The sequence below is a fragment of the Syzygium oleosum genome, unplaced genomic scaffold (genome assembly GCF_021117445.2).
Source record: "Syzygium oleosum isolate NSW1041296 unplaced genomic scaffold, Sole_v2.1 Sole_v2.02, whole genome shotgun sequence".
NCBI lineage: Eukaryota > Viridiplantae > Streptophyta > Magnoliopsida > Myrtales > Myrtaceae > Syzygium > Syzygium oleosum.
This window is the reverse complement of record NW_026607486.1, coordinates 18,514,028-18,536,314: the sequence shown is the minus strand read 5'-3', so window position 1 is coordinate 18,536,314 and position 22,287 is coordinate 18,514,028. Positions and strand designations below refer to the sequence as shown.

At 39.4% G+C, this 22,287-nt stretch overlaps 2 protein-coding genes across 9 annotated transcripts; both read left to right on the top strand.

The window, feature by feature from the left end:
• Nucleotides 1–189: 189 nt before the first annotated feature.
• LOC115673067 (ubiquitin C-terminal hydrolase 12-like) lies at nucleotides 190–16,158 on the top strand. Of its 3 annotated transcripts, none has more exons than XM_056308558.1 (32): nucleotides 190–366; nucleotides 582–642; nucleotides 1,222–1,366; nucleotides 1,471–1,628; nucleotides 2,266–2,531; nucleotides 2,608–2,826; nucleotides 3,215–3,323; nucleotides 3,510–3,625; nucleotides 3,991–4,089; nucleotides 5,681–5,790; nucleotides 6,506–6,580; nucleotides 6,908–6,986; nucleotides 7,074–7,220; nucleotides 7,301–7,381; nucleotides 7,474–7,593; nucleotides 8,925–9,047; nucleotides 9,652–9,729; nucleotides 9,911–9,999; nucleotides 10,072–10,180; nucleotides 10,261–10,329; nucleotides 10,452–10,559; nucleotides 11,027–11,082; nucleotides 12,233–12,410; nucleotides 12,524–12,625; nucleotides 12,736–12,807; nucleotides 13,020–13,085; nucleotides 13,191–13,256; nucleotides 13,577–13,678; nucleotides 13,783–13,896; nucleotides 14,103–14,177; nucleotides 14,287–14,373; nucleotides 15,417–16,158. In XM_056308558.1, exons 1-32 carry the CDS (start codon nucleotides 337–339, stop codon nucleotides 15,456–15,458), a joined length of 3,351 nt encoding a protein of 1,116 aa, XP_056164533.1. In that variant the 5' UTR covers nucleotides 190–336; the 3' UTR covers nucleotides 15,459–16,158. The 3 variants fall into 3 exon arrangements, with proteins under 3 accessions (XP_056164533.1, XP_056164532.1, XP_030450969.1); XM_056308557.1 differs by having other exon boundaries at nucleotides 579–642; XM_030595109.2 differs by having other exon boundaries at nucleotides 191–366; nucleotides 579–642; nucleotides 13,577–13,660.
• A 139-nt stretch (nucleotides 16,159–16,297) lies between these two features.
• On the top strand, nucleotides 16,298–20,056 carry LOC115673071 (uncharacterized). 6 transcript variants are annotated; one of them, XR_008815845.1, is made up of 6 exons: nucleotides 16,298–16,749; nucleotides 16,868–17,293; nucleotides 17,772–18,336; nucleotides 18,939–19,074; nucleotides 19,503–19,580; nucleotides 19,695–20,056. XR_008815845.1 is itself a non-coding variant. In XM_056308572.1 (3 exons), the coding sequence occupies exons 2-3, from the start codon at nucleotides 16,982–16,984 to the stop codon at nucleotides 18,240–18,242; spliced, it is 783 nt and encodes a 260-aa protein (XP_056164547.1). In that variant the 5' UTR covers nucleotides 16,298–16,749; nucleotides 16,868–16,981; the 3' UTR covers nucleotides 18,243–18,350. The 6 variants fall into 6 exon arrangements, 1 of the variants encoding a protein (XP_056164547.1); XR_008815843.1 differs by having other exon boundaries at nucleotides 19,503–19,584; XR_008815844.1 differs by having other exon boundaries at nucleotides 18,939–19,116.
• The last annotated feature ends 2,231 nt before the right edge of the window (nucleotides 20,057–22,287 follow it).

Here is a 22,287-nt window from a genome sequence, read left to right as displayed (position 1 = left end):
AGAAATAGCTCTCGAGTCGAGTCTACGCCCGAGATTGTAAATTACGGCAAGAAAACGGAAAAAAACAGAAGAGAAAAAAGAAAGAAAGAAAGTGCCCTGTGAAATACCGAAAATGTCCCTCATGGAAAGGAAAACCCAGCCTCGCTCGCTCGCTCGCTCGCTCGCACGCACGATTCATCGCGTTACGTTGCAGAGCTTCTCTCTTCTTCTTCCTGTTCATTACTCCGCCCCGTCCATCACCACCACCGCGCTCTCGCCCTCGCCCCCCTCGCGCCCGCAGATTCAGGCGATCGCAATTCCGGAGCCGCCGATCGCCGCCGCCGCCGCCGCCGCCCTATGACTCTGATGACTCCTCCGCCTCTAGATGTAATCGCCGACCTCCCACTCACCATCTCTCCGATTTCGTCACTGTCGCGACTGCAATTCGCCCTCTGATCTCTCCCGCGATTCGTTTCCCGCGGCGATTGATGCTCCCTCAGGCTGTTTCCGCTACTTGCCTAGGGCTCGCGTAATCCGATCCGAGGTCTCACGGTTTCTGTGGCTTCTTCTTCTTCTTGTTTTTTCTTTTTTTTCCGCAGCAGGAGGACGACGAGATGCTGGTCCCGAACACCGAGTTCACCGAGGGCCCTCAGCCCATGGAAGGTACTGTTCCTTGTCTTTGTGTTTCTTTTTCTCTTTATTTTTGTTCGCGGTGAATGCGCGGGAATTCTGTTCCTCTCTCGCTGCTGCGCTCGGCGCATTGGGACGAGGAATTTTGCACGTTGTCGAGGCCAGCTGCTTGGATTGGGGTTTTTGTTTTTGGAAAGTGAGGGATCGTTGTTCGTTTCGCTCGATCGTCGAGTGAAGTTTCGTCCAGGTTGCGCATCGCGCGGCCTAGTCGGAAGGGTTAATTTATATGGTTACTGGACTTGTGTTGCTAATTATAGCTTAGGGAGCTGCACCGAACGGCTTTGTACATGCTTCATTTTCTTTTGGGGTCGCCTAGAAATCTGAGGAAAGAATGGGAAGCGGAAGTTTTAATTATTCTGTCAGTCTGGTTGTGCCTACGGTTTCGTAAAGTTTGGAACTTGTCTACTGTGACATGTAGTTGTAATGCTCTTGGAGGCAGAGTGCTTTGTCCTCTTTCTAATGGCAAATCAGCGGGGGATTTCCGTGTCGTGTGTTATGCGTTACTTCTTGTTTTGGGAGTTGGGTCATTAATGTTTGGTATTGGTTTTGTAGCTCAAGCAGATACTGCAGGTACAGTCGAAACACAAGCTGTTGAAGATCCCCCATCAGGGAGGTTCACCTGGACGATAGAGAACTTCTCACGGCTTAACACCAAGAAGCTTTATTCTGACATCTTTTATGTTGGCGGATACAAGTGGTATTTAGTTTTCTCTAAGTTTCCTTGAAGTTCTATTTTAAACAATCGGCAGTTACTTTGGATTTGTTAGTTGGTAAGATTTTATTTAACCTTATATTTGTTAGGCGAATTCTTATTTTCCCAAAGGGGAATAATGTGGACCATTTGTCAATATATCTGGACGTTGCGGATTCGGCGACCTTGCCATATGGTTGGAGTAGATATGCGCAGTTCAGCTTAACTGTTATTAATCAGATGCACAACAAATTCTCCATAAGAAAAGGTATTTACTGCTTGAACTTCCTCAGGAGTACTTTCCTTTTGCCAATTTTATTTCATACGATTCATTTTGATGCAATAAAGGATTTTTCATTTTCACATCTGCGTATTTATTAGATTTGCATTCCTATGGATTCCAAAAATTGCACTATATTTGGACTAAGTATCTGATTTAGTAAAATTGGCTATGTTTATTTCATGATCTATCCGAAAATGAAAACCGCAAGATATGTACGTAATGCAGATTTTAAATTGGATGAGTGGAGAAGGATGTAATTGAGCTATGTCATTCTTTAAATTCGACTGCTATGTGGCGGCAACGTTATCTACAAGTGCATCGTCATTTTCGGTTGAATCTGTGTTGCAAGTCACATTTATCGATTCTCTTTCATAACAGAGTCAATTTTAATTCAGTTTGTGCTAAAGAGTTGGTCGATAAGTAGTCCTCTGCCCATAAGTAACACATGTCATTGGGTATCTTGTGCTCATATTCTGTACTTAATAGATCTAAAGGTCTGTAAATGCTGAGGTTAGGTGCCATCGCACTTTCGATGGTTCTCATATAAGAGTCCTCATTTTGTTCCTCTTCTCAATTAAGAAAATATTCTTGAGCTTCATTTTGCAACCTTTTGATTCTGCAGAGACACAGCACCAGTTCAATGCACGGGAGAGTGATTGGGGTTTTACTTCCTTCATGCATCTGAGTGAATTGTATAATCCTAGCAGAGGTTATCTGGTGAACGACACGTGTATTGTTGAAGCTGATGTTGAAGTTCGTAGAATAGTCGATTACTGGTCACATGACTCTAAAAAGGAGACTGGTTATGTTGGACTTAAGAACCAAGGAGCTACCTGTTACATGAATTCCCTTCTTCAGACGTTGTATCACATACCTTACTTCAGAAAGGTAGCAAATATCCACTCTTATAATCTTCTCTTAAAATCATGATTTGGGACATCCTCATCTGGACCTGTGGTTTCAGGCGGTGTATCATATGCCAACAACAGAAAATGATATGCCTTCAGGAAGCATACCGCTTGCTTTGCAAAGTTTATTCTATAAGCTCCAGTACAGTGATACCAGTGTAGCGACAAAAGAGTTGACAAAATCCTTTGGGTGGGACACTTATGATTCATTCATGCAGCATGATGTGCAAGAGCTTAACCGGGTTCTCTGTGAAAAGCTTGAAGACAAGATGAAGGTATGAGTTTTGGTATGAAAAATCTTTGCTTTTATTGTTGATTTATTTGCTATGCTGGGTAAAAAGGCCCAAGAGAGGACAAAAGGAAATAGAGAAAGGATGAAGAGATGATAGCAAGCAACTCTTTGTTTCTTGGCTGAGGAAAATAAGTGTAACTGCATAAATTTTCAATAAGTTATCTATCGTTATTGTCCTCGCAGAAGCCTATAAAGGTCAAAGTCTCTTCCTTCTCTCCTTGAACTAGTAGCGAGAACCAAGAATGGGACTTTTTCAATTTAGGAATTTCTTTTTGATATTTCCTCACCTTTTTTTTCCATTTAATCAAAATGAACTGGCCTATATTTGTCCATATCTTTAAGTAAGCAGACCTATCCTTTCATCTGTTCAGGGAACTGTTGTGGAGGGTACAATTCAGCAGCTGTTTGAAGGTCACCATATGAACTATATTGAATGCATTAATGTGGACTACAAGTCAACGAGGAAGGAGTCCTTTTACGGTATGTTGTCTAACTCGTAGTCTCTGAAAACATGTGGAAACTTTGATAATGGAAAGAAACTTATACCCCATCTAATCTGATATATGTAGAAATCAGAGTACATATTGCGTGCCACAAAAAGATGTTCATGCAGAGATTATTGCTGGGCATTTGATTATTTTTTGCAATTTGCTTTTGTGAAAATAGATCTTCAGCTTGATGTGAAAGGCTGTCGAGATGTATATGCTTCTTTTGACAAGTACGTGGAAGTGGAGAGACTTGAAGGTGATAATCGATATCATGCCGAACAACATGGTTTACAGGTGAGACAGCATCAATCATGGTTGCTTCAATTTTCATCTTCTTTTAACTTGTTTGTGAAAAACTGTGCATGAATGAAGCAGAGTATAGTTTCTTAGAAGTTCCGTGCATCAATCATGATTGCAGCCTTCTGATAGTGTATATGATAAGTAATTTATTTGTTAGTGGTATTTGTTCGATAGTAGCATGTGTTTTAACTGGGGTCAAGAGTCACTTTTCTTCCATCCTCTCTTATTCTTCCTTTTACCTGGCAATAGCTGTTCTGATGATTATGCAATTTGTCGCTTATGCTCGACTGAATGAGTATTGTTGTGATGAAAAATCTAACCTTTGAATTTGCATGGTTACTTGCTTGTACATTTGTCAGGATGCGAAGAAGGGTGTACTTTTTATAGACTTCCCCCCCGTTCTTCAACTTCAGTTAAAAAGGTTCGAGTACGATTTTATGCGGGATACTATGGTTAAGGTTAGTCCTCGAGCTTTTGTTGCCTTGAGCGAAGTCTGATGCTGTGTGTATCTTTTATCATACTGGTAGATAAGAATTTTAGACAGAAATCTATAAGACAGAGAGCTCAGTTTGATTCTTTTCTCTTGTGAACAATATAGATTCAGAAAATGGTGCCAGGGGGTTGCCGGCTGATTTAAAAGTCATATATCTGCTACATCATTGACAGGACCCGTTATTTGATGAAGAGCATCGTAAATGAGTGTTTACATTTCGACTAACTGAGAGATGCAGTTAACCACCTTTAATCGAGTGTGTCAATGTGGTCACAGCCCAGGGAGGCTTTATTTTTGAGGGTTTGTTCGAGACTGATCAAAAGAAATATAACAAGTAACTACCTTATAATGAGGATAGTCCACCAAGAATAGATTTTAGAGGTTTTTGGACAATTTTCAGAAATTAATTCTGATTAAGTCAGATTTTGTCCGCCTTAGCTTATCAGGGAAAAGCGAGAGTTGAGAAGATGCATTTCTAATATGAGATCTTATGAAGGAGATTTTAAGCTTCACGTATGCAACATTCTTGTACTTATACTTTGGCTATTCTGAATAAGCTTCACATTTGTGTCTTTTTCATACTTTTATTTTGGCTGTTCTGAATAGTTGAGTCCAAATCAAGACTCTGCATGTTACTTAAAAATAAAATATAAATCCATTGATTACATATAGTTAGCCCCTATTGTCAATAACTTGGAAAATGAGACATCTGTCCTTGGGTTCCTAAGCTTGGAGAAAGCTACTGCAATATCTAAATGTCAACAAATTAAGACAAGAAGAACAGTAATAGAATGACTTTTGAATTGCTGATTTGTTTTTTTTTTTCATCTAGGAATTTAGTTGATAGCAAATAGTAAATCTTATTTTCCTCAAGTCTCTTTTTGCATAAGGTCATCTTCCATTGCAGAGTAGTTGGTTTAGAACCTTTTTTAAGTTTCACTGGCCCATAAATCGAACTTTTACAAAGTGTATATCCATATGAAGAACTTTTCTGGTTATGTAGGATCAGCTTTACATCCGGATATGTGCTTTGGCTTGACTTGCATATCTTTTAGCTTTAACGTTCTTTTTTTGCCACTGTTAAAGTCACCAGTATTGGGAAATGACTGAAGCATTCAGCTTTGATCAAGTTGTATCAGCTATAGCTATTTTGTATGGCCTTTCTGAAATGAGAGAATGTGAAACCTTATTTTTTCAATATTTTCATCTGATTGAATGAAGAAGAAAATTTCCTGTCTAGAAGTGATTCTTTCAGCATCATGATTTTGAAAGCTTGGTTGCTTGTAAAAATCTTATCATCGTTGGAGGTTGAATCTGATGTGCTTTTATATTTAGCTTGGATGGAGGTCAATTGGCTTTCTCCTGTTTTTTAGCATCTAAATCTTATCTTGGTGTTCATTGATCAACAGTAAGTATAACAAGGTATTCGCATCTTGTGACCGGTCATACTGACCATTGGATATTGAGTGGAGGGTCTTTAATTATGCAGCTCTCTATTCTCATGTTTATAGCTCCGTGGAGGGTAGCTGACAGTTGTTCTGTTCAACAATAAACAGATAAATGATCGTTATGAGTTTCCTTTGCAACTTGATCTCGATAGAGAGAATGGAAAGTATTTGTCACCTGATGCAGATCGGAGTGTTCGCAACCTGTACACACTTCACAGGTATTATTAACAACCAGTTTCAGGCTACCTTGTCAATGGCTGCTTGCAATATTTGTGGGTACTTTATACAAGATATCAAATGCTATGCTTGGTTGAATTATCCGAGCATACTCTGCTGATTGAAGAAAATTTACCCGTTTAATTGCGACATACTTATGAAGCTCTTTTCTGGCCAAAAAAAAAAAAAGAAAAACTTATAAAGCTCTTTCTTTTTCTTGGCTGATTTATCATTTAGTAAAGCATTAATTCTCATCTAGCTTCATGAGAGGAAGATTCTTTCCTCCTCCTCCTTTTCAGCATTAATCCTCTATTCAGTTTGGGATCCAAGGCTCTCTGTAACACTGGATTTTTAATTTGATGTATATAAAAGAATAGAATAAACACATGAAGCTCAAAAGTGGATAGGTGTTTCACTGTTCACAGATTCCTATTGAGTGAAATAAACTTCTATGGTCGATTCTCCTTGATTATCTTTTGTCAGCTCATTCCTAGTTTCAGGATTATCCTTTTGCTGTGATTTTCGCTTTGTATTTTCATTGATAAATTATATTATGGCCAACGAGGTGTCGTCCTAGTGTCTCAATGCTAAACACTATATTTTGTTACTTTCTGTTGAGTTACTTACTGATATAAGAAAACAGCTGAGTTACTTACTCTATGCATTATCATGATTCAGCAACAGTTGCTAATTTTTTACTAAATATATTGGTGGCAGTGTTTTGGTTCACAGTGGTGGTGTGCACGGGGGGCACTATTATGCTTACATTAGGCCAACCCTCTCAGACCAGTGGTATGCATCACACTTTTTGAACTTCTAAGTTGCTGTTGTCAATATGACCATTTCATTACTGATCGTTTGTGTGGAAAAAGATTGTTGTATTCTGATTGGCAAAACATGGAATGTGCTGCCACCTGCACTTTATTTGTCTGTCTTGATTTTGGCAATTATTTAATGGCAATTTTTGTTATTTGAGGTTACTTAATGTATGTGCCTAAGGTTATGCTTCTTGAATCGTATCTGCATTGCGCAACTGTGTGATTAATTATTTGCTTTTCTTATTTTTCATCAGATGGAATATTTTACCTTTGATAACTTGGCAAGGTTTGCTTTATGCAGGTTCAAGTTTGATGATGAACGGGTGACGAAGGAAGATATAAAGAGGGCATTGGAGGAACAATACGGGGGAGAGGAAGAGGTAGTTCATTCTGGACATTGATTTGATCCCTTATTTTTACTTGTTTTGTTCTTGATAGCTTCCTGCTCCACTTATTGCATTCAACAGTTACCACAAACAAATCCTGGATTCAACAGTTCTCCATTCAAGTTCACAAAATACTCGAACGCGTATATGCTAGTATATATACGTGAAAGTGACAAGGACAAAATTGTTTGTAGTGTGGATGAGAAGGACATTGCTGAGCACCTTAGGGTAAGACGTTTATTATCTATTAGAAATGGGTAACTGAATAGTTATGATGCCAATGAAGCCAACATATGCTTTGTCTCCAGATAAGATTGAAGAAAGAGCAAGAAGAGAAGGAAAAGAAGAGAAAGGAAAAAGCCGAGGCACATCTATATACCATCATAAAGGTAAATGTTTACTAGAGAAATTGCATTTTCTTGTAATATGGTTCCCCTTGCCTCAATTTCATTCACTGAATGCACTATACTGGCAATGCTAGGTCGCACGCGATGGGGACCTACATGATCAGATTGGCAGAGACATATATTTTGATCTTGTGGATCATGATAAAGTACGAAGTTTTCGTGTTCAGAAGCAGACGCCCTTTCAGCTATTCAAGGTACTCGCTGTCTCTACTTTTTGCTTGTAAAAATTGTGAATGAACTCTCCATTTTTTTTTATTGTAAATTGCGAACCATCTATATGCAATTTTATCAGTACGAGTTTTTTGCTTTTGAGGATGGTAGGCCCTTGTATGTATGTAATGACGTAGGATAGGAACCATTGCATGAGCATGATACAGAGACATAATATTTCTTGCTAAAGGGATTTTCTATACCCTGCTATGCTTAGATTTCTTGTTCATCAGAACCCGCCACTACCCAACACAAACCAGTATTCGATGTTGTTGATCCTCAATTTTGAGTTTTAGCGTGTAGTTGAAATGATATAAATTGACTCAATGAATATATCTTTTCTGCTTTTGTTTATTTCATAGGTCAGTAAAAATGGCGTAATATTTTTTTTTAATTTCATTAGATTCTTTTATGAAGCCTCAAATAATATGCTTTATTAGTCTTGTCATAACATTAATTACGAAGTGGATTTGAAGTCATTTATTCCTAAGTACAAGGGAAGTTGGGATTTTTAAGAAGGCTTTGAAGTGGACTGATAAACGATTTAAAGTCACTTAATGTTCTAAACAAATGCTAAGCAGGATATGGTTCCTTATATTTCTACTCATCAAGCTGTCCTCCTATGTTCATACATCCATTTACTATGGCTGAAGAGATGGCACAAAAGAAAGCAGAAAGATGGGTAGATTGAAGTATCTGCTTTTGTAACTCTTTTCAAAGAGGGTATAATCAATATTCTGCAATATAGTGAATCTGTTGGTGGTCCCAATTAATAGCATGTGGCCAACTACTTTATGGTTTGTGGCACTTTGAAGGTTCAGGTTACTGAAGTTAATTGCATAGTTTCCATACGAGTGCATGTAGATGTTCGTGAATCTTCCTTTCTTTAGTTTTCATTATGGATGTAAATTGCACCTTGAGCATTTGAGAAGAAATCCTTCTGCTTAATTTTGTCATTCTTTCTATGTTTCTTGAATACACTTATGCATGTTCGTAGGCATCAAGTCTGGTTAAATTAGGTTTCTCTAGTGCTTGTCGTATCTACATTATGCTGTGGTGATGGCACGTAAATTTGGGTTTTCACATGCTTTGAGTCTGACAGATCTCTCTCATGTTCACTCCACAATAGGTGGTCATGGATATCCTTATTTTTACTCACCCTTCTCCTTAGTACTATTATATAGCCACTTGTGGGTCTTCACACGCAGCATCCTCTTAAGGTCAAACTGCATGGCATTCTGGCATCCCCTGACTTTTAAAATTCCTTTTTGTTCTCCACTTTTTGTTGAATTGTCTAATTTATGTTTCTTCTCAGGAAGAAGTTGCTAAAGAGTTTGGCATACCTGTTCAATGTCAACGGTTCTGGTTGTGGGCAAAGCGGCAAAACCATACATATCGTCCTAATCGGCCACTGACACCTCAGGAAGAAGCACAATCTGTGAGCGTTTTATTTAAATTTTAAACTTTTTGTTCCTCACTTCTTTAGGTCATTCTCCTTTCTGGTTGGGCCTCTATATTTTTTGTTGTGATTGCAATATATGGACTTGTCACTTCAATTTAATTGGTTTGCTTTGTGTAAAACTTCTTTTTGTCATGCTGGGGCTTAATATGAGGTTGATAAAAATAAAAATGTTGACTTGGTCAATGGGTTGTGATAAGTTGGTTAGAATTTTCAAATTATTAGATCTTGAATCAAAACTTCATTTAACACTTTGAGTTGCGTTGTGACCCAATTTTTGGTGGGCACAGGTTCTGTTGGATTGAGTCAATCTATTTCTTGTCAAGGCGAATTATCATATTTTTGTTTTGGTTGGTCCTCTTATGGCCGTGTATTCTACTGTGGCTTGTGCTTTTAGGTTGATTTTTTAACTGATACTTGTGTTGGAAGTTAGTGTGCTGATTTAGAGCGTACCTTTTAGTTGGGTGAAATGTCCACCTTTTTTCTGAGTGTTATTACGGAGCAATATGATTTGTAGGATGACATTATTAACCAAATGCAATGCACCATTTTCTATTGACAAGATAAGTCTGGACCGCTGTAGGTTGGGCAATTGAGAGAAGTATCCAATAAGGCAAGCACTGCTGAATTGAAGCTGTTTCTGGAGGTAGAATTGGGGCAGGTAAACTCATCTTGTCTACAGCACTGTACTTCTCTTGGAGTTGAGTAGCGATTTTTCTTTGTAGTTAATAGGCCTTGTAAACTCTCTTTTATGTGGTAAATCCGTAGTTATCATTGACTTGACTCACTCACTCAAATAGATCTTTATAGATGGAATTTCACTGATTTTGTAAATTGTTCAGGAGTTCCGCCCTGTGCCGCTGCCGGAGAAGATTAAAGAGGATATTCTTCTCTTCTTCAAGCTCTACGACCCTTCGAAAGAGGAACTTCGGTACTGAACATTTCTGGAATGTTATTTTATATGAATTAAGGATGGACGCTTATGCTTTCTCTTGATGTTTAGGTACGTGGGAAGGCTCTTTGTGAAAGTAACTAGTAAGCCAGCTGAAATACTTACAAAACTAAATGAAATGGCTGGTTTCTCTCCCGATGAAGAGATTGACCTTTTTGAGGTTTGTTTGTCCTTATTGATTATCTTCATTCTCTTTGTGCTTAGTTGTATAATTGGTGACTGTTTCATAACTGTGTTCAGGAGATCAAATTTGAACCTACTGTCATGTGCGAACATGTTGATAAGAAGTTCACTTTCCGTGCTAGTCAAGTATGTCTTGGATGACTGAATTATCTCCTTTTTGGACTCTTAATTAAATGAAAACTTCCTACTTTTGTTATGTAGTTAAAATTATTGTTTATCTAATTCATTCTTCACATCTCTCTCTATAGCTTGAAGATGGGGATATAGTATGTTTTCAGAAGTCTAAAGTTGGCAGTACTGAACAATATCGCTATCCTGATGTTCCAGCATTTATGGAATACGTGCACAATCGTCAGGTACGTTAAGATTCTTCTCATTCTTCCTTTTTTCCTCCTCCTTGTTAATCAGCTAAAGAAAACTTCCATCAATGGCCAACTGGCGGCGCCAGCTAATTTTATTTTCGAGGACTAATTTAACTATGGTGACCGGCCCAATTTAAGTTTGTTGTTTAATTTTATTTGGCGTTAATTCGTGATTTGGTAATGATTGATTTTACAGTTGGGCTAAACAATGGTACAGAGTAACAGTGTGAAGCCTTTGAATTTGACTATTTTAAAGAATTTTCAATAGCATAGAGTCGTCCAACCAAAAAAAAAGAAAAAAATAGCATAGAATTGATGTGAAATCTGCTCCAACCCTTTGTGATTTCTTGGGGTAATTTTGTACTCTGTTTTATACATGTTTATAAGTTTGACATAAGGAAGTGCATTACTGGGTGGTGCTAGTTACTAATGTGTTGTGACATTCATTTGCCCAATCCCAGGTTGTTCGTTTCCGATCATTGGAGAAACCCAAAGAGGATGAGTTCTCGCTTGAGTTGTAAGTTAGTGAAGTGAAGATATTTGCTCTATGATAGTTGCCCAAGGGAGGGGGAGGCCATGAGGGGCTATGGCCCCCTCCTGGCAGACATTTTCTTGTTCATGTACATTTATTGTCTGCTTGAATGGCATGGTAAATGATAAAAAAATTACGTAGCCTTCTTCAGAAAATCATGGAATATTTTGAGAAGGTAAAAGATATTAAATCTCAGAAAATGGAGTCAAATGCTAAATGATTGGTACCATTAATTTATTAGGAAGCAAATGGGGACTTCGATAAAATTTCATTGTGATAATATACGCACAATATAGAATGAGATAGTGCTAAACACTAAAATATGATTAGAAATAAGGGTAGTTTTGGTACTCAACCTAATAAATTCTTGTAATGAATAAAATGAGTTAGAAACAATAAAAAAAAGTGATGTTTTTTTTTTGTGTTGTTTTTCATAACAACTTAGTTAGAATTGAATGAATTCAGACAAGTGAAACTACAACTACACACCAAATTATCTTTGATTCTATATAGGCATGTACAGTTATTTTTGTGGACAATGGGTGTTACTTTTAATTGGTCTTTTTCCCCCACTTTTGCACGATTTTCTTCATGTATCAGCTCTATAATTATTTTTCTCAAAGGAAAAAGCTTCACAATGAGCAAACTTATAGAACACTGGTAAAGCTTTTTCTCAAACAGTATTGACATCTATGTTAGCTTATCAGACACTTCTAACCTTTATTAATATACTACTTTCACATCGCATTACTGGAATGCAGTTTTTGTCAAGAAAATATTGTGGAGTGTTTGGTTCATCCTTAACATGAGCCAGAAAGTGCATTTGGCCTTTTCATGAATTTCTACCTATATTATTACTAAAGAAACTGATGTTACTTTAAATGTTAATTTTGTCACGTTTCAAAAGATTTGAGGTGCTCCATATAAAAATCTGTTTCCTATTCTAAAAGTTAGGGTAAAGCTGTACCAAACGCCCTTTTTTAAGTAAACCCCACTCTCTCTCTCTCCTTCGAGCCAAGTGCTTGTTGTCTGTATATGACTTTAAGATGGGGCCATAAAAGTGGGTTCAAAGGCTGGGATAATGTTTTCAGATGCTTTGTGCCACTTAATTTTTTATTTTTTATTTATTTTCTAGGTCGAAGCTTCATAACTACGATGATGTCGTGGAAAGAGTGGCCCGCCATCTTGGTTTAAATGATCCATCCAAAATTAGGCTAACGCCTCATAATTGCTACTCCCAACAACCTAAACCTCAACCAATCAAGTATCGAGGAGCGGAGCACTTGGGTGACATGCTTGTTCACTATAATCAGGTTTCCTTAAGATTGGTGTAGCTTTTGGGAGTTCTTTTAGACTTATTTGTTATTCTGTAGATCTTTGTGTTGTGAGAGCTGACAGGGACTTTGGTTGTCTTTTATGTTGCTAGACTTCAGATATCCTTTATTATGAAGTCTTGGATATCCCCCTGCCTGAACTGCAAGGTTTGAAAACTCTGAAGGTGGCTTTTCATCATGCAACCAAAGATGAAGTGAGTGCAGACATCGAGATTTACATTTCTATAGTTACTTTCTATGGCTGTTTTCGTTGCATGTCCCTCTATTTAAAAGTGATCCCCCTGATAGGACCATGTATTTTCAGGTTATTATTCATTCCATAAGGTTGCCAAAACAAAGCACTGTTGGCGATGTTATAAATGACCTTAAGACAAAGGTAATCCGTAAATTCCTTTTCTAACAGGCCGTATATTTCTGCTTCTGAAGTGATAAATGCCATGCTTGATCAGTTCAAGCTTCAAAATCCCCATCATGTTTATATTTGCAAGCGTGAAGAGTATTTCCAGTCTACATTACTTCTCTATAACTCTTTCTGGCACATGTTCAGGAGGAGTTTTGGCTCATTTTACTAATTTCTTATTCACGCAGGTGGATTTATCCCATCCAAGTACCGAACTGAGGTTGCTTGAAGTTTTTTATCACAAGATCTACAAGGTCCATAACTCTTGTCAAAGTGTTTGCTGTTGGAGTTGATTCTAATCTTTGTGTGCTATTGAGTTTTCTTTTCCTCATTGAGAACTGCAATTATGTTGCTTGCAGATTTTCCCACTCAATGAAAAGATTGAGAATATAAATGATCAATACTGGACTTTGCGTGCAGAGGAGGTAACTTGCAAATTATGTTGATAAACATATCCCTTCTGCTGTTAAACTGTGTGTCTCCTCATGTAAAGAATTTGTTGCAAGTCCATCTGGTTTTTTACTTTTTTCCTGAATCTAGATTTTGTTTTAATCAGTGGAACTTTGGAAGGTAATTAGAAAAGCATATTAGATTGAGTATTTTTTTTTGTGACAAGTGATCTCATGTTCTTTTGCACATTGTTGATTCTGTTGATGGTCACCCTTGCTTATGAGGTCAGTCGCTGGTTTATCTGGGTGGTTATTTGGTTCCTGTTGTATGTTAACATCACATTTTCTCTCTGCAGATTCCCGAAGAGGAGAAGAACCTTGGTCCTCATGATCGTCTTATTCACGTTTATCATTTTATGAAGGATACTACTCAAAACCAGGTGATGAAGAGTGAACAGGCATATTCTTCCTTTGGACACCACTCAGATTTTTGAACCCACGCGGTTCTTCTGCATTGTGCCATATAATGCTTGGTATTAAATCAAATTTTATTTTTTAATAGGTTCAGAATTTTGGGGAACCCTTTTTTCTGGTTATCCATGAAGGCGAGACCCTGTCGGATATTAAAATTCGTATACAGAAAAAACTGCAGGTTCCAGATGAAGAATTTGCAAAGGTATGGTGTCTTGAGGTTAAGGTAAACTGGCTAATTATGTGCGCAACTAGTGAGCTGCAGTTTACTGTCTGGGTCGGCCCTCTTGATGGATAGCACATAACACATGTTATGACTATGTACTCTTTTTGTCATCATTCTCTCTTTTACTCGTGCATCTCTATCACTGGTCATCACATGATTCTCTCTTTTCTTCTATAATGTGTCAGTGGAGGTTTGCATTTCTGTCACTGGGTCGTCCAGAGTATCTTGAAGACACTGAGGTTCTTTCTACTCGCTTTCAGGTTCTCTCTCTCTCTCAGAAAAGGAAATCCTACCATTTATCTTTATGCTTTCTTTAATTAAATGCAACTTTTGGAGTCATTTAATGACTACTGTCTCTGATTTTACTAGAGGAGGGATGTCTATGGGGCTTGGGAGCAGTATCTTGGACTGGAACATACTGATAATGCTCCAAAAAGGTCTTATGCAGTCAATCAGGTAGTTTTTCACGAGCTCTGTTTTTTGTAAAGGATATGGGTGATGAAATGATAAGCAAAGGACATATCTCCAGGATCCCTTCTCCCTTGCTTAGGTTCTAGATGCCTATTTTTTCCTACATAGTTTATTGTGCATGATCCAATTCTGACAGATCTCCCTTGCTTAGGTTCTAGATGCTTACTTTTTCTTAAATAGTCTATATGATGCATGATCCAATTCTGACTGATGCAATGAACATCGAAAAATTACTGTTTTCTCTTGGGGACTTAAAGAAGGCGGGTAATGATGTAATGGCACGTTTGATCCATTTTTGCTGTTATTTGATAGTGGAAATAGCCTCTCTGAGGCCTGGGAGGGAAACCGAAATATTTTATTTTTGTTGGCCTTTCCTGAAAGGGAACATGTCATACATACAACCCAGTGAGGTTGCATTGTTGGTTCAAGGAGCAGACTTTTTTTAGGAACAGACTTGAGGTGTGTGATTTTGGTGCATGGAATGAGTTTGTAATCCGTTTAACACCGAGTGCAAGCAACCTTACAACCACCATTCACCTGGCCTCAGTCACATGTTATTTTTTTATAATCCGCCTAAAGTGAGTTCCCTTTTTTGCTCAAAGCTTCAACACTGACCGTCAAATTTGCCTTTGCACTCATCCTTGTCTTCCTAAGTTCCTCACTATACTTTTATCTGTCCCCCTCATCGCCCTTTTCTATTGTCATACCGCTTTTGTTTGCTCGTCTTAAAATGTAGGATCTGCCCTTTCTACCTTTGATAGCCACGCTGATTCTCCATCAACCTGCTATTGTAATCCTACTTCAACAATATCCAAATTTTTAAAAATTGCAATGGAGAGTCTTATGGCATTGTCAATTACTTTTACATGATGGAATTATTTGGGCTAGATAACCAAAAACTCGATTAGTGCGACCTCTATGTTATAGTAGTGGATTGAAAATCTCCTTTTCCCTCTGGCAAATAAAGAAAACTCATCTGATAAAAAAATGGAAAGTAAAGAAGCCTATGAGAATGTTCAATTTTGCAGAATCGTCACACGTTTGAGAAGCCGGTGAGAATCTACAACTAGAAGGCAAGCCTCCACTAGTTCATTGGATGTGTTGAGGGCAGTGACATCTCACGCCATCAGGAAGGAGCTCCGCATGTTCAAGCTTAGACTCTGCCATTGGAAGAGCTAGTGGTGTATTATGGCATGGTGCCAAAGGACTTGATTGATGGATTGTGATAATCTTGATACTGGACCTTCTTTTGCCAACCTTCAGGCATCCGTCTCTGAGAGGAGGTTGGTGGGGTTTCTTTACTCCAGTGTAATCAATGAATACAATTTTGGGGTGGGTGATGTATAGAGGGTATAGGGTGTGTGTTCTTAAATTTTCAATTTGATTCTTTGTTTGTGTCTATACCCCAATGTATTAGTGTATGGGGGGGGAGGTGGTGTTTGTAAAATGTTAATGTAGGATGCCGGTTTTTGTCTTGCGAGAAAAGCTTTACAGTTGGCCTGCAGAAATTGCCCCACCGATTCTCTCGACAATTCGCTTGTTGTAAAAGAGGTAGTTTGGTCATTCAAACTGCTTAAGTATTCCTGATGTCATCATGTCATACTCAGATAGTAGCAATATCGCAGCATGTTCGGTAGTCTCGAATTTTTAGTCTGCTGCTCTTTTTCAAGTTGTATTGAAACATCTGGGCGGGATGATACCACTGTAAACATCATTCCAAAGGAGCTCCGGTTTTATTCCTTGTGAAATGCCTTTTAGATCTTTTGTGTATATGAATTTCATACAATTGCACGGGAAGATCTATTTAGGCCTTGGTTATCTGAATCGAAGGGGATCGAAGGTGACCGTGGGTCGCCTATTTGATTGAGGATAGCAAATCTATGTGTCATCAAAGTTCACATTTTATCCCCCTGGCGCCAAATGCGGTTCTGTGCGAGTGAAATCGTTAGTCCTGTTACGAAGAAATGGGTTCACGAAGTCAGGTAGGCCTCTAGTCGACTGTTGACTGACAAGGAATGTTCTTGTCATCAACTGCTCTGATTTGTTTTTACACAGTCATGGTCACCAGCAAATTAGGCTGGTCTAGTGAGAAGGATGGCGAGGCCTAAGGACTGGGGTTATGATGGGTCGGCGCAGTTTCGTCTTTTGAGTTTCTGGGTGAGAGTTGAAAGACAGCCGACCACGACGGCCACATTGGGGATATCACGAATGACATGTCGAAAATGTTGCCTGAGTGTGTCCTCGAGAGCCGATGGGGCCTTACAACTGAACTATTACGTGCTCTACCTCTACCCGGTTTTAAGAACAGATTTTCACACGAGAGCGCAGGTGAAGACACAAGTAGGGATATCGCTTCAGAACGTAAGCAAAAGAATGGCACGTCTAGTTATTTCACCTTCTCTACTTCATGCACGTTCGGTTGATGATGTTGTCGTGGTGGTTGAGTTCTTAATTCTTATTGTCCACTAACATATTTCAGCCCACGTGCACTTCCTGATCACCACATACCACAATTCCATTTGAAACCAAACTCGCCACCCAAACTATCGGACAGTCATCTCGGCTGCTGCAGAGAAGCCACACCAGAGGAGGGATGGTTATATCGACGATACTGAACTTCATATACCCGCCGCCTCCGTCGCTGTTCACGACGGCCATGTCGGCAATGAGCGCTGCCTCCCTGGCCAATGCGGGCTTGTCGGAGGCGAGAGGAGTTCACCTGCAGTACTCCAAGTTCACGCTCACACCCAACAAGAAGGTCCCGAGCCGGACCGGGATGTTGGTCCTCTACTCGCCGGCTTTCCTCGCGGGCCTCGCTTCCTTCTTCTTCTTCCCCGACGAGGGCCTCAGGTTCCTGATCCTACGATCAGCCGTATCCCTCCATTTCTTCAAGAGAATTCTCGAGGTAAAGCTACAACTTCTCTCTCTTTTCTATTGCTTCTCGCAAAGCAACCCTCAAGGCCGTTTGGTTTTTGACGTTTATGAGTATGTCCTTGGTTTTTGTGTTCCCAAGAAGGCCGTGTTAACGAGTGCTCTAGAGGAATACTCGTTGAGCATACAAGTGCCCCGAGACGCTCTCTCTATGATATGAAACCTTGCTTGTTGATTATATGTTTTGTACGAGGAAGTTATGAGACCTCATGTTCTCGTTCGAAACTGCAAGACATTAAAAATGTTTTATCAGTCTGTCTGTAGTTTGCAGCTTTAATTCTGATATGAAAACCCTTTTGGAAGTGTCGCAAAATGCATATTTAGGACAACTCTTTTCAGTTCTCAAATGGAAATGAAACGGGAAATCCGGCTGAACCTTACCCGCCTAAGCTTCCGTTTCGCTCATATAACTTCTCGAGCAAATTCATTTCAACCAAGGCACTTTTTCTCAGGTCTTGTGCGTTCACAAGTTTAGCGGAGGAATGGGTGTGGACTCCATGGTGGTCATCTCTCTCAGCTACTTCCTCTCGACCGTGACATTGATCTACTCGCAACACCTGTCCCAGGGTCTGCCCGAGCCCCCGGTCAACCTGCTCTATCCGGGAGTAGCACTATTCCTGGTCGGGATAGCCGGCAACTTGTACCACCATATCCTCCTCTCCAGACTTAGGCAAGAGGGTGACAGAGAGTACAAGATCCCCAAGGGTGGTCTGTTTGGCCGGGTCATTTGCCCACACTACTTGTTTGAGGTCATAGAGTTTGTGGGAATTTCATTCATTTCCCAGACAGTTTATTCTTGTTCCTGGACTCTGGGCATATTTTTCTACTTCCTGGGCAGGAGTTACGCCACCAGGAGATGGTACACTTCCAAGTTTGAGGATTTTCCTGAAGATGTCAAGTCTCTTCTTCCATTCATTTTCTGAATTGAAGAGAGTGGTGATTGGAAGGACACTCGTACAATGGATTATTGTTAACAGAAAGAGTCGTATACAGGCTAATATCTGATGTTTCATTCGAGTAAGGTTGACACATATGAATGTTCCGAGTTGCTAGTGATATTGATGACATCATGTACCTTATTAAGGATCTACTCAATTACAGAAAAAAGTTTACTGGTGTGGTCCATCATTGATTGAAAAAAAAAATTATAAAGAAAAAAAGGCTCTCGATTAATCTTTCTTGGAAAAAAGTTTACTGGTGTGGCCCATGATTTTCCTGTACCGTTCTCCGAAGCAGAAATCCCTGAAAACAACAAAGAGGGAATCTGTGTGTCGATGAAGTTTTGATTGACATCGATTTGCCCTTACAAAGAGTTCCGTCTGGCGTTAATTGTTCTAATATTCGAAGAATCTTAATCACACGTCAATGCTCTTTGTTTTTCTGATTATGGTTTTTTGATGTTCTGCCTGGAGCTCGCTAAGGAAGAATTAAGAACAGCTTATTTGCATTTTAGTACAGGAAGCTACGCTATATGATGCAACTTATCCCCACAAAGAAAGGTTTCTGTGTATGGATTTTATTCTTAAATACAGCTAGTTACCTTGGAGGAAATTCTAGTCGAAGTGGATATGCAGTTGATCATTCTGTTAATAATATAGATTGATCCACTGATTGTGCAGGATAGAATCTCTGGGAAATGCGTTGTTGGGAGTGCGCTTAATGATTGATTAACCATCTCATGGTTTACTGGTTGCTTTGTTCCTGGAATTTCCTTTAAGCTGAGCTGATCTTTATTTCTGAGGATGGAGCGATTGAGTATGTTTGTGCTCCGTCAGATTACATGTTGTGCGTATGATGGTATTCTACTACAAGTACTTCATTTTTCTCATCATGGGATGTCTGACAACTGATCAGATGAAATTGGGTGGTTGTTGAAAGTAAATTGAATTGTTCAGGAACAGTTCCATTGTAAAAAACCATGCATTTTCTACATAAGACAATCATTGTGTGCTTGAAGTTTGAAACAATGAAGACTTTAATCATAGTTTTTTTTTGGGTAAGGAAGACTTTAATCATGGTTTGTAGCTAAAGGATATAAAAAAATGAGATACCTTCTGTAGGATAATGAGCTACCCCATTATGAATTCTTTATGTTAACTTTACAGTCATGGAGAGCTTTTCTCCTGTCTAGGGTTCGGATTTGCTTATTAATTCCACTCGCGGTAACTATTGTTGCCTACTAGAGTTTGCGGGTGAAAATACTGGATCGGCTTGATGGTGCTGCACGCCTCATGATAGTAGTGGATCTTGACTTCACCATGGTAGGTAGCATTTTCTGCCTGTTGCACATCAATTTCATTTTCCTTCTTGTTGCGGAATTGAGATATTTCATTGCAGGTTGATCATCTTGATCCAGAGAACCTCTCTTCTTTCAGGTATAATGCAATGTGGTGGGACTCTACTGGAAGGTCACCAACAAGTTACAAGCAGTTGAAAATCAAGTAGTTCTTACTGACTCCTGATGTCATGATTATGTCTGTGGGAACTGAAATCATGTATGGTGAGTCAATGGTACTGGATGATGAATGGGAGTGTGATCTGAATCAGAAATAGAACCGCGATGTAGTCACAAGAGAAACAGCAAAATTTCCTGAACTTCTTCTGAGGTGCGTATTGTAGCTCAAATTTTTTAGTTTGCTGCTCTTTTCAATGTGTATTGAAAGATCTGGGTGGGATGATACCACAGTAAACATCATTGCAATGGAGCTCTGGTTCTATTCATTGTGAAATGCTTCTAGATCTTGTGTTTATATGAATCACATGTAACAGCATGAGAAGATCTATTCAGGCTTTGGTTATCTGACTTGATTGGGATCGAAGGTGACTGGGAGTCGTCTAGTTTATTTAGAAAGCAAATTTATGTGTCATCAAAGTTCCCATTGTGTCCCATTGGTGCTATTGCGGTTCTTTAGTAATGTTGAGCACGGCGCATTTTATGCAAAAGTAGGTTCACGAAGTTAGGAAGGCCTCAAGTCGACTGTCGACTCGCAGGGAATGTTCTTGTAATCAACAGCATTTTCTGTTGTTTTACATTACCATGATCACCAGTAAACTAGGTTGGTTTGGTGATAAGGATAATGAAGTCCGGCAAAATGAGGTTGTCTCGCTCAAAGTCGACAGAACTCATTTTTGATCGCCGTAGATTGGAAAAAGGCAACAAAAATTCATTGCATTTGTCCAATATATGGCGATAAATTTGGTCCAAACTAAAATTTTCAGTTAAAAGCCAATCTAAAGAAGATGATCAGAGTGTAATATATTCATAGAGATCAGTCGAGGAAGACAACTTTTATCAGGACGGACACGAGAAGCGCCGACACCAACATTTATTTCCACAAACTGAGAAACAGCAATGGAGAAGAAGTTTACACCTGATGTTCTTATGGCCTATCTTTTCTCGATAAAAATTTGAGTACCTTCCTTATCCTTTCTAATCACCTTTACAGAATACGAAGTAGGCGAAGACATAATTCATTGACTTTCCAGTCATCTTCCTTAGGCGATTATAAAATCAGCAAAGTTGCAACGGAATAAACTATTCCCCACGACTTAAGTCTATCATCACATGAGATAAGGAATTGAATTATATAATAGTAGGTGGTTGGAGTATTTTAGGAGAAGGGCGTAGAATTGTGTGGCTAATATATTGGTCGCGTTTAGCATCATTAGTTGTCGCTACAATTATCTAGGAAGATGGGTTTTTCTAGAATTGTCCAAGGGAGGTAGCGACGATTCGCTCTTGGTCATGACAGCCCGTCGTATCCCTCTGTAAACCATTGCGACGTAAAAAAAGTAGAAATTTGCCGTGTTCCGATCCAAGTTACGACGTGCATCTGAATCAAGGATTCAGGAGAGAGGCCAGGTGAGCTTCGGCTCATTTTTGTTCTTCCAATTAGGCCTTCCGAGTAATTACAAACATGCTTGAGAATGAAAGCAAAATAATAGTACTTAGAAGGTGGCATCTTCTCCAGATGGAAAGCCTTGGATGTGGGCAGAAAGCAGGGAAACCTCAGACACAGTGGCCAAGTTAAGCCAGCTTTTTCTTGGGTTTCCACTACTGCTGACGTATCCTATTTATGCGTGTGCTTGTCGTTGTTGACTTCTTGTTGTTGCTGTTCTGGTCGAGTTCTCATTTTGTCGTTGTCGTGGGGTCGTTGTCGTGGCGGTGGAGGTTGGGTGGTTTTATTTTTATCATCTACTTAATATATGTCGGCCCACTTGTAATTCCTGTTCGATCACATACCACAATTCCAACCAAAATCACCATCCAATTATCAAAGGTTCATCATCTCAGCTGCAGAAAAACACAGTAGAGAGGGAAAGGGATGGTAATATCGATGATACTGAATTTCATATACCCACCACCTCCATCGGTGTTCATGACGGCCATGTCGGTGGTGATCGTGGCCTCGCTGGCCATTTTGGGCTTGTCGGAGGCGGGAGGAGTGCACCTACAGTACTCCAAGTTCACCCTCACCCCCTACAAGAAAGTCCCGAGCAGGACCGGGATGTTGGTCCTCTACTAGCCGGCTTTCCTCGCGGGCCCCGCTTCCTTCTTGATCTTCCCCGATGGGGGCCTCAGGTTCCTGATCCTACGATCAGCCATCTCCCTCCATTTCTTCAAGAGAATCCTCGAGGTAAAGCTGCACTTGTCTCTTTTCTATTGCTTCTCCCTAAGCTACCCTCAAAGCCGTTTGCTTTTTAATATTGTATGAGTATGTCTTTGGTATTCGTATTCCCAAGAAGGTCATGTTAACGGGCGCTTCAGAGGGATACTCGTTGAGCATACAAGTGCCCCGACACATTCTTCAACGATGCGAAACACTTCCTTCTTATAAGTATATTTTGCACAAGAACAGTTACTAATTCCGATTTGCAAATCTGCAGTTTGCAGCTTTAATTCCGATTTGCAAATCCTTCTGAAATGTGGCAAAATGTATTCTTGGGACAACTCTTTTCAGTTCTCAA